The sequence below is a fragment of the Cannabis sativa genome, chromosome 4 (assembly GCF_029168945.1).
Source record: "Cannabis sativa cultivar Pink pepper isolate KNU-18-1 chromosome 4, ASM2916894v1, whole genome shotgun sequence".
Classification (NCBI taxonomy): domain Eukaryota; kingdom Viridiplantae; phylum Streptophyta; class Magnoliopsida; order Rosales; family Cannabaceae; genus Cannabis; species Cannabis sativa.
In genome coordinates, this window is record NC_083604.1 from 36,258,757 (window position 1) to 36,270,828 (window position 12,072).

The 12,072-nt window shown below is 35.8% G+C and overlaps 1 protein-coding gene across 1 annotated transcript; it reads left to right on the forward strand.

Moving 5' to 3' along the window:
* The first annotated feature begins 5,334 nt into the window (after nucleotides 1-5,334).
* Nucleotides 5,335-8,681, forward strand: LOC115713051 (serine/threonine-protein phosphatase PP2A catalytic subunit). Its single transcript, XM_030641527.2, has 6 exons — nucleotides 5,335-6,171; nucleotides 6,901-7,015; nucleotides 7,304-7,412; nucleotides 7,502-7,579; nucleotides 7,729-7,920; nucleotides 8,023-8,681. The coding sequence occupies exons 1-6, from the start codon at nucleotides 5,919-5,921 to the stop codon at nucleotides 8,194-8,196; spliced, it is 921 nt and encodes a 306-aa protein (XP_030497387.1). The 5' UTR covers nucleotides 5,335-5,918; the 3' UTR covers nucleotides 8,197-8,681.
* The last annotated feature ends 3,391 nt before the right edge of the window (nucleotides 8,682-12,072 follow it).

Here is a 12,072-nt window from a genome sequence, read left to right on the forward strand (position 1 = left end):
CTAATGTTCAAAGATCTGTGTCATTGTTCCTAAAACCAACACTTTCTATTTATAGAAAACCCTCAAGGTTTAGGTTAGAATTGTATGGCATTAAAATAATAGAAACTACAAATGACAATTCTCATGCATGTGGTCGACCATACAAAGGGATTGGGCCTCACTTTGCAACTTTCCCATTTTGTTATTTTCCATTCCCATTTTCTCAAAAATGCCAATTTTCCAATTTAACCTTTTAAATGCCAATTCTAATTATTTAATAACTTAAAAATAATTATTAAATAATATTGCCATTTAATATATTTATTAATTTAGACATATAAAGTCTCTTAATCAATAAATAAACCTAGAATCTCTTTTCTTTACAATTTCGCCCTTGCTTAGTGAAAATTCATAAAGTAGACATAGTCTAACTTTTAGAATTATAATTGATTAATTAAAATCAATTAACTGAGTCTTACAAGCAGTATGGTCTCAACTAGCATGGGGACCATGGGTCTATATAACCGAGCTTCCAATAAGTCGAACCGAATTTACCAAGTAAATTCCCTAACTTATTAATTCCTCATTGAATCCACACTTAGAACTTGGAATTGCACTCTCAGTCATATAGAACGCTCTATATGTTCCATGATATAGACACGTCATTAGTTATCCATTGTGATAACCCTAATGTGATCAATGACCCTCTAATAGATGATCTACATTGAAAAGGCACTACTGTTACCGCTACACCTTCAATGTATTTTATCCTTAAAACACTTAGCTCCGTATAAATGATATTTCAGCAAAGTGAAATGAGATCTCCACCATTTATTTCTGTTTAGCCAAGCTCGAAGAATATCATCGTTTCACTTCTAAGTTCTTATAGAAGTTATAGATTCCATATTTATGTTAGCGCTTCCACTCAATTATACTATCATGTTCCCAAAATGTACATATCACCCTGACCCAAAAGTAGGCTTAACTAACAAATCAAAGAACATGTAGAGTACTCTTGAGATCGAACCTAACCATATCAGGATTAAGGTCATTTGATCTAGGATCAACAGGTGATATTGAATTGAATAGATATTACGGTAAGTTTTAATATATCTAATCAAAGTTCAATATCGGTCCCTTCCGATGTATACTCCATACATCCGATACTGGTAAACTTTGCCAATGTCCTGGAAAGGACATAACACTTTTCCAAGGTGTAAGAATACCTATCGCTGATTATACCGTGTCAGTCTAAATCCAGTGTTCTGACAAATCAGGAAATAAACTTTCGAACATATAATTAAGATTATATTCCACTGTGCTAACAACACTATAATCTTTAACAAATTCATATGTTCTGGACTTAAAAAGAATTCATACAGTATATACATATAATCATGAAATAAATCATGTGAACCATGCAACATAAAATGTTATTTATGATCTTTATTAATAAGTAAATCTGATTATATTGAAATGAGTTTTATTTAGGGCACAAAACCCAACAAGCTGGTCATCAGTTGATGGCGATCCTGGCAGAAGAAACTGAAGAGAAAGATGAAGATCTTGACCCACGAGTTCAAGATGAGAGAAACCTATTAAAACCAATCGAGGAATTGGAAAAGGTTATTCTCGATCCAAGAAATCCCACAAGGTGTGTATACATTGGGAAGAACCTGGACGAGCAGCTCAAATAGCAGCTAATAAGCTTTTTGAAGGCAAATCAGGATCAGCTCGCCTGGAGCCATGGAGATATGATAGGGATCGACCCTAGTATTATCTGCCATCATTTAAATTTTGATCCAAGCTACCCAGTGAAGAGACAGAAAAGGAGACCCTTGGACTCCGAGAGGCAAGGGGCACTAAAATAGGAAGTGGACAAGTTGTTAGTTGACGACTTTATACGCGAGGTGTTATATCCCTCGTGGATGGCTAATATTGTTCTCGTCACGAAGCCTAACGGAACTTGGAGAACTTGTATTGACTTCTTTGATCTGAATAAGGTGTGTTCAAAAGATTATTTTCCACTTTCTAGGATTGACTAGTTGGTGGATGCAACTACTGGGCACGAGCTTATGTCATTTATGGATGCATATTCTGGATATAACCAGATCAAAATGTATGTCCCAGATTAAGAACATAAAAGCTTCGTAACCAACATGAGACTCTAGTGTTATGAAGTCATGCCGTTCAGACTGAAGAACGGTGGGGCAACATATGAGCGATTGGTAAACGAAATGTTCGCAAACCAAATAGGGCAAAACATGGAGGTTTACGTTGATGATATGTTGGTAAAATCAATAAAAAGTAAGGATCATACCTCAGACCTTGCGGAATGCTTTAAGATATTAAAGAAGTATAACATGAAGCTAAACCCAAAAAAATGTTCCTTTGGAGTTTCCTCAAGAAAGTGTTTGGGATTCATAGTTAACGAGAGGGGTATTTAAGCAAATCCTGAAAAAAATCAAGGCATTAATAGATATGCCATCACCGACAAAGCCTAAGGAACTACAAGCCTTGACAGAAAGAATGGATGCACTTAACAGATTCATTTCGAAGTCAACTGATAAGTGTGTGCCATTTTTTAATACATTGCGAGGCAACAAAAAGTTTGAGTGCACAAAAGAGTACGAAGAGGCCTTTCAGAACATAAAAAGGCATCTAGCAACACCTTTAGTTTTGGCAAAACCAATAACTGGATAGACGTTGTTTCTCTATTTAGCTATCTCGGAAGATGCGATTAGTGCAGCTATAGTGCGAGAAGAGGGCAAGCACCAGCAACCTATTTACTATGTAAGTAAAAGGTTACTAGGGGCAGAATCCAGATATCCCCCTCTAGAAAGCTCGCGTTGTGCCTAGTCCATGCGTCTTGTAAGCTACGACCATACTTCCAGGCACACCCCATAAAAGTATTAATTGATCAACCCTTGAGACAAGTTTTATTGAATCTAGATGCTTTTGGAAGATTGATAAAATGTTCGATTGAATTGGGGTAATTTGACATAACATATCATCCTCAAACTTCCATCAAGGGCCAAGCTTTGGCTGACTTCTTGATAGAAGGTATAACTCTAGAAGAAATTTTACCTGTTCAGCGAGACGTAGAAACTTGGAAGTTATACGTGGATGGTGCATCCAACGAACAGGGTTTGGGTGCATGGGTAATATTAATATCTCCAGAAGGCTTTAAGTTTCACTATGCTCTGAGGTCCCAATTTGACGCATCCAATGACGAGACTGAGTATGAAGCCTTGATCGCCGGCTTAAAGATAGCAGAGGCATTGAAAGTAAAAAATCTCATCTGTCATAGTGATTTGCAGCTGATTGTGAACTAGGTCCTCGACAAATGTCAGGCCAAAGGCTTAAAAATGGCGAGGTATTTAGAGAAAGTTCTGAAGAACTTGGAAAGATTCGATTAATTTAAAATTGAACAAATTCCGAGAGAACAAAACTCCAACGCCGACGCCTTAGCAGAACTGGCCTCGCAGAATGACCTGGATGAATTGAACTTAGTTCTGGTAGAGATGTTGAGCGAGCCAAGTATTTGTGAAATCAAAGACGTCGAGATGATAGATAGCTCTCCTACGTGGATGACTCCTATTATCAATTATTTAATTGATAGAAAACTTTCGAATGACAAAAATGAGGCATGAAAACTATTGTATTCCGTGCCTCACTACATAATTATCAAAGGCAAACTATATAGAAGGGGGTATTCAATTGCCCTACTTCGGCGTGTTCTCCCTATAGAAGCGAATGAAATCATCAGAGAAATTCATGAAGGCTTCTATAGGGATCATGCGGGCTGGCAAAACCTGTCTAAAAAGATCATTAGACAACGATATTACTGGCCAATGATCAATAAGGACACACATGAGTTTGTCAAGAAATGTGATAAGTGTCAGAGGTTTTCACATATACCTCGCGTACCGCCAACAGAACTTAGAATGATGACCTCGCCCTACCCATTTGCTATATGGGGTATTGACTTAATAGGGGCATTACCCATTGGGCGAGGAGGAGCTAAGTATGCGGTAGTAGTAGTCGACTTCTTCACTAAATGGACGGAGGGCGAGCCCCTCGTTTCCATAACCTGCAAGAAAGTCCTTGACTTTGTCGTCAAGAACATTATCTATAGGTTTGGAATTCTTATGAAGATAGTATGCGTTTTCACCATGATCAGGAGATGATGAACACCACCAAGCTTCCTTCAGCTCTCAATGAAAGTACCAAAATATTTACCGAGTTTTTTAGAAACTAAATATTTTGAGAGAATAAAGGAGATAACAAGTAATAATTAATAAGAACAATGGATTTTTACATGGTTCAGGCGTTAATAATCCTTAGTCTACGAGTCTATATTATTAGCCTCTTTGGGCGGATAGTGTTTGATTACAGAGTATTACTGTATGAAAAACCCTTGTACAAAAGGTGTTACTGCTTAAATTTTAGCAGGGTGATAGCACACGAAAGGTCTCTCCCCCCTTCGTAAGAACGAGGATATTTATAGGCACACATGGGGTAAAGGCATACCCTTTACCTACCTAGGGTTTCATCCTCCATACGCTACTAAGGCCTGTACTACAAAAGGACAATCTGACCATCCACTGGGGGAACTTTCCTCATCGTACAGCGTAGAGCGACTGATGAGAACCTTCGTACGACCTTGGACACATGTCATCTAAAGGTCTCTCCTTTACGAAATAGTCTCTACTTAGGCAGTTGAGCAGAAAGCATGCTCAAGGGTGCGTACGCGCATTTTCATGGTCTGGTACAGGGAACAATATCTGATCTTGTGTTTGAAAAATGTGTAACCGCCTATGGAGCGCCATTTTGTGAGGAGCTAATGTGTCCAATATCTCCCTGAACTCGCATCGCTTTCTAGGTCCCTTAGCTGAGGACACTGCTCCCGGAATCCGTTACTTCTTACCCCCTTCCAGGTTCAGGAGTTATTTCTTTTAATCCTCTTGTATGCCTCGCGCAGAAACCATGTTCCCACTCTGGTCTTACCAAGTGTCCGATCGTAGAATTTTCGGATAACAGAGTGTATATTCAATTTTAATATTTTTAAACTTTATATTTATTATTTTAACATTTTAAAACTTTAAATATTATTTTTTAAAAAAATTAAAAATTAATTACTATGTATAAAAATTTAAAAAATTAATTGTACAACTAAAAATATAGTTAACCAAAATAAAAATTAAAAATTAAGAATATAATATATTGCATTGAACATACAAACATAGTATTAATCTAGTATTAATAAAATCATGAATATGGTTGACCAAGACAACTCAATGACTTTGCCCAATTCAGACTAATATTAAAGAAAGATAATAATATAAATAAATTGAATGGTGGGAGTATGGAACAGTGTTTTCAAAACTGAGCGGACTAACACGTGTCGTTAGCACAATTCTTTTGACTCAGCGGAGCCACCGGGAGAGAAAAAATTTCGTTCTCTACAATATTTGACGAAACCAAACTTCTCAAATCCAAAACAAATTTTGCATTTTCATTTCATTTAATTTCATTTCATTTCGCAGTCTCCTTCCAATCCCTCCCTCCTTTTCTTCCATTTCCCTCTTTCCACCTCACATTTACGTAAATACAATTTTCGTTCAATTTAATTTCCGCTATTTCTGTTTCTTTCCTTCTTTCTTTTTTATTTTAAAACATTCGAGACAAATCAAAAAAATAAAAGGGAACAAGGAATGATCAAGGGGTCGAAAGCTTACCGAATTTCAAACCGATTTTTCTCGCTCATTGTGCTTCGAGATAAAAATTTGACGTACTAACGATTTTTCGCAGATCATAAGTCTATCTGTCGTGTTCGATCGGCGGTCGGTGTTGAGCCCCGAAGTTGGAGGGGAAGCGATCTGCGGAATCGGCAAGGCTAGACTATTTTGCCAAATCTGACGGTCTAAAAAGCAAGGATGCCTTCTCACGCGGATCTAGACCGTCAGATCGAACATCTGATGGGGTGTAAGCCGTTGCCGGAGGCTGAGGTAAAGACGCTCTGCGATCAGGCGAGGGCGATTCTGGTCGAGGAGTGGAACGTTCAACCGGTTAAGTGTCCGGTAACTGTGTGCGGTGATATTCACGGTCAGTTCTACGATCTCATCGAGCTATTTCGGATAGGCGGGAATGCACCTGATACTAATTACCTTTTTATGGGAGATTATGTAGGTGAGTCTTTTAATTTCTCACTCTTCATCTAAGAAATTAATTTTTCTTTTATCATCTAACTTTTCATTTTATTTTTGATTAATTTGAGGAGGTGTTTTTTGATTCGACGCAAATGATTTGAATCTGTATTTGGTTTCCCATTTTTTTTGTGTTTATTGATTGATGAAGTGAGCTTTGTATTTATAATTTCTTTTCGTACATTGTTTCCGAATTCGGCATGTTGATTGAATTGAAAAATATGCGGACCATTTGTTGTGAATTTGGAGGCCGGAATATTATAATATCGTTTTTCACTTATTCTGTGGAGCAATATGTTATTAGAATTGGAGTTGCTGGAAAGTGAAGATGAACGAATTTGATCGGTTGTAATTGAACTGTTTTATCTATCGGATTGGTTAATTGTTAATGTCTAGAAATACTTAATAAAGAACAGTAGGAAAAGAAAATGGAAGACTTAGCATTATAAAGAGAAGTCTGAAAAAAAGAATTTTCAAGTTGTTGGGAAACTGTTTTATTTTTCATTTATCTAGCATTTTCTCTCGATAGGATTTTTTTTCCCCAAAATCCATGATCTAAATACATGCTAAAGTGTTGGTGAGAAATATATCATATGTGTTTCGTTGTTGGTAAAACGGATTATGGATCATGTAACACAAGCTGCATCCATTATATTGACGTTTCAAATCCTCTAACGATAGTTTTTCTCAATTTAATGCTGCGAACTTGCAGACCGCGGGTACTATTCAGTGGAGACTGTTACACTTCTGGTGGCATTAAAAGTCAGGTACAGAGATAGAATTACAATTCTCAGAGGAAACCATGAGAGTCGGCAAATTACTCAAGTGTAAGAAATTTATTTCTTTGTTATTCATTCCTCATAGCTCGTTAACAATATTTTTTTGGGCGAGTAATGGATGGAAAAAATGTGTTTCAGTTTTCCTTTCATTAAATTTGGTTAGTTACTTGATGATACTCTTTAGTTTTGTGGATATTGATGATAGTTGATCTCAGTTATCCCATTGACATCATTCTAATATCCTAATTGATAGTGCACGAGTATTGAGAATTTGAAATGATACTGGTTCCCTTCTCTTTGCTCAATGTCATACTTTATTTTTGGCCGTCTTATCAGGTATGGTTTTTATGATGAATGCTTGCGGAAATATGGGAACGCAAATGTCTGGAAATATTTTACCGATTTATTTGATTACCTACCCCTTACAGCTCTTATCGAGAGTCAGGTTTGAACTTGGGATACTTTTGTTTAGTTAATTTTGTTTGTACAATTATACATTTCTTAACAATATCATCTCTTATGCCCGTATCTTAGATTTTCTGCTTGCATGGAGGGCTATCACCATCTTTAGATACATTGGATAACATTCGAGCTTTGGATCGAATACAGGAGGTATGTGTATTAATGCTGGTCTTAATCCAATGATTGGCTAAATGGGATTGTGAACACTGAATTATTTTTCCTGCTGCGCCTTTTTACATTGTTGGCGTACATCTCGCTGCATGGTTATTTGTCTGACATGTATGTTGTTGCTCGAGCAGGTTCCTCATGAAGGACCTATGTGTGATCTTTTGTGGTCAGATCCAGATGACCGCTGCGGATGGGGAATATCCCCTCGTGGTGCTGGTTACACATTTGGACAGGACATAGCTGCTCAATTTAACCATATGAATGGACTTTCCCTTATTTCAAGGGCTCACCAGCTTGTGATGGAAGGATACAATTGGTGCCAGGTTTGTTAACCAAAAATGAAGTTGTTTTTCATCTTATCCATCATTAAACATTGAGCCTTGTCAATCTGTAAGTATTATAAACTTTCAATGGAACTTTTTTAGGAGAAGAATGTTGTGACGGTATTTAGTGCTCCAAACTATTGTTACCGTTGTGGAAATATGGCTGCCATACTGGAGATTGGGGAGAATATGGACCAGAATTTTCTTCAATTTGACCCAGCACCTCGGCAAATTGAGCCAGACAACACTCGCAAGACCCCGGACTATTTTTTGTAATTTTCACAAACCTTATCCACCAACTGTTTGTAATCCCTTTGTTTTCTGCTGTATTACTACTGTAGATGTGTCTTTAAAAGAGGAGTTACCGATGTTTAAGTTGAAGGTTTTACCATCAACACCATTCTTTGTTTGGAGTTTTTGTCCCCACTGCTGCCTTGTTGATAATTTGCTCAAGAAACTCTTAGAAGAATTCACAGTAGCCACCAAATAGCCTGTTTTTTGTATATTGTTTTTGGGAGAGGAAGCGGCAATAACATGGTTTATCTTGTTCTGTAATTTTGTAATTCCAACGTAGAAAGCAGATTCGTAAAAAAGGTTAAGTTTCAATTTGACTCGCTGAAGTGGCGGACTACTTGGCAGCAAATTCTGGTTCGTTTTACTGGTGTAAATTGTTTTGGGAAGGAGATGGGCTAATATGAAATTGTGGCTGTTCTCAAAAGAAATGCTTGTTGTTTAATTATTTATTTTTCTTTTCGTGTCCAGATGCTCTGTCAATACGATTTAGTTGTTTAAAAAGTGCCGAATGCTCCTAGTGTTTGTTGATGGGTAATGGAGATAGGTAGGTATTTGGTTGCTTTTGTACATAATTAAAATTTAGATACGGTTTGATTAGCTGTGGAGGAGTTATACAGGTATTTTTTTTCAAGCAACGTAGGCTTTTTCCAATGAGTTCATTATTTTAGTTTTCAACTACAAAACTGTATATTTTTGTTTTGGAAAAAAATGACACGAGCCCCATTTTTGTTTAGCATTTCACCTGCGGGTGATCATAAAATATCCAATTTTGCAGTTTGGAAATTTTAAAATTTGTATGGAAATGTCCTTAAATTTAAAAATTAAGTTAATAATTGTTTATTTTTTAAAAAAATTAAAAAAAAAATGACCAAATATAATAAATTAGTCAATAACAATTATAAAAGTACATTTATTACATAATATTTTAGAAAATTTATTTAAAAAATATAAAAATGTTAAAATATTGCTCCTATACTTTTACAAGGTTCCTCTTACATTTTTTACTTTTATTTTTATTTTATTTACACTAATACTTTTTACATATACATGTTGTCATTTTACTATTATTACATATTATATATTTTCTTTCTTTTTCTATCATTTTTTTTTTCAACTTCATTTCATTTTTTATTGTAGCTTTTTGTTTGAAAATTTCACCCACGATCAAAATTATTTATGATAAAAAAAAAAAATTAATTTCTTTCATCTTTTTCAACTGTCTTCCTCCATCATTTGACTACGTTATTTCAAATTTTGTTTTTTGTTCTATTAAATAGTCATTACTTGGTCTTCATCTTCCTTTTCACTATTGTTGAAGTAACTTTCAAAAATGGGTGTTAAATCTCTTGCCAACAAACCTTAAGGCAAATTGAGAATGATATTTAGACTTTGCTCCGCCTACCACAAAAAGTGATCGTCAGCTTGTTTAGAAGAAATCAAAGGTTAATTTTGTTAAAACATTTTCCTCCCCAAAGTTAAGAAAGGGAAGAATCAAGTTGATGAGAGTCCGTAGGTTTCTGTGTAATTTTTTTTTTATAGTTTTGCCCCAACATTGTTCTAACTTTTCTAATTACCAGTTTCTTTAGGAGGCAAAAATTTAATTTATTCTATTTTTAAACATCTTTAAGGATTATAGGTTTTCTTTTATACAAAAGTACTAATTATTTTTTATTTTTTGAAAGACTGATTAATTGTACCACTGAGTGTGTGGTGTAGTTGGTTGGAATGCTTTGCATAAAGTTCCTCATTTGATTGTTCTTCGGAGTTCGAGTCCCCATGGTAACACTTATCTTGGGCCTTAAAAATTGCACTATTTTATTAATAAGAAACTTTGAAGATTAACAGAATAGTCAGTGTAATAAGAAAAGTTTTGGTACTTCACATCAATGAGTCAAAAATGATGTTCATAATACTTTATATGTTTGTTAATATTTTAGATATGTCATGCAATGCAAGATGCAACCTTAAAACAATTCTTGTGCAACTAATGAGTTGCTCATTGCAAAGAAGGAGGTGTTGTTAGTTGTTGTTGTGTTGCTTGTCACGACCCGAGCCCTAGGCTGTGTCAGATATGTAATATCCATAACTTGGGTGAACTTTGACCCTTGTAGGAAGATAAAGCTTATAAATGATCCTTTTATTTATATTACAAAATACGAATTTAAAAGATATGGATTAACTCCTATATTAATAAGAAAATATTAGTAACAAAATCAAGACCACTCATCAATATAAAAGAATAATAATATCCCCACAGTTATGTAATCACCAAATAGATAGATTTAATAAGTCAATAAAATACCAAAATAATACCTAGCATCCATCATTCCTCATTTCTAACTAGTACATAGCTAATTTAAGTCATCCAGACCATCTATTTTAGCTTAAATAAAAAATTAGTTTCATTAGAAGATTTAAGAGTAGAATAAGACTAAACTAATAACGACTTCCTTTCCCAACAGTACCATCCTCATCCACTAGCATCAAACTGAGTTCTTAGAATGGGAGAAAATAGGTGGGGTGAGCTTATAACGCCCAGTAGGAAAACAACTAATATCAAAGAATCCTTGGTTTAACAAAATTCCTGCATGGTTAGCTTTGTAAAAATAAAATATCTCATCAACAGTATCAATATGTATAAATAAAGTAGAGAGACCACAAATAATCACAAATCAAACGTCAAATGCATATCACACTATCCACTAGACCCCTAGCCCTCAATACCAATCATAGAAAACGACATCCAAAAACCGGGTAGTCGCATCTGATATCCACCATAATACCGGGGCTCAGATTTAATTCACTCCCTGTACAGATTCTAGGTCTTTCACCTACAGGTGAGTGCACACCTGATCTACCTATGATGACACAGAGACTAGGTCGTGAAACAACAATATGCACCGAACATGATCAACATGGCTCTCCATAGTATAACCAAAGCAGGCAAATAATAAGCATAACAAAAGAACATATTCCTTTTTATTTTCTAGAAAATTCGGCAGCATAACAACTATATTTTTAATAAACTCAAAAATCATAACCTGCATAAATATTTGCACACAAAAATATATTTGGTACTCAGTGCCCCATAACAGTCCAGAAAAATATGCAGATTAAGTTTTCAATTTTTCAAACAATTTGTAAATCATAAAACTTGGAATATGTCAAATGTTATGCAACACATACAAAAATCAAGTCCAATAATCAAGTTGAGTCCCTACCTCTCCTGAGTCGTTAAATTTTTTCCAAAAGACGATCTTAAGCTCTTAAGTCCCGAGCTCCAATTGTTTAGTCCAATCTTACATATTACTCTCACCTATACCACCAAATGGTTAAATAATTATCATTATCACATTCTATATTCAAAACCGAGTCCAATGACATATAATATGACTATATTTAAAATTTGGAGTTCCGAAACCTCACCTAAGCGGTGCACATTAACAATCGGTGGCAGTAAAAATTGGTGTGCCGGAAACATCGTCGAAAATAGATGTAGTGTATATCAAAACGACCACCTCGACGAGTAGATCACACCCATGCCAACCATTTGTGAAAACGGTATACGATGTCACCGAAAAGTCGCCAAAAAGGGGTGGAGCTACAAAAATGTCACCTGAAAAAGTAGCGAACCGGGAAAAATGGTTTAGTGTAGGTTGTTCTCCTCGACGAGCTGAGTTTAGTGGTGAAGATGATTCGTCAAACGGACGCCGGAGGTGACCAAAAAATCCGTTCAAAGTTTGAATTCCCAAACTTTGACTCGCGATCTCAAGCTAACGGCGGCGAGAGAAGCGGCACCGCTTGGGGGGTGAGGTCGCCGACACTTGGGCTTCAGATTTGTCTGGCGCGTGAGGTCGG

Coding starts and splice junctions, on each gene's coding strand:
- LOC115713051 (XM_030641527.2), top strand. CDS start 5,919: ATGCCTTCTCACGCGGATCTAGACCGTCAGATCGAACATCTGATGGGG. Junction 7,580..7,728: donor CTTTGGATCGAATACAGGAG/GTATGTGTATTA, acceptor TTGCTCGAGCAG/GTTCCTCATGAAGGACCTAT. Junction 7,921..8,022: donor AAGGATACAATTGGTGCCAG/GTTTGTTAACCA, acceptor GAACTTTTTTAG/GAGAAGAATGTTGTGACGGT.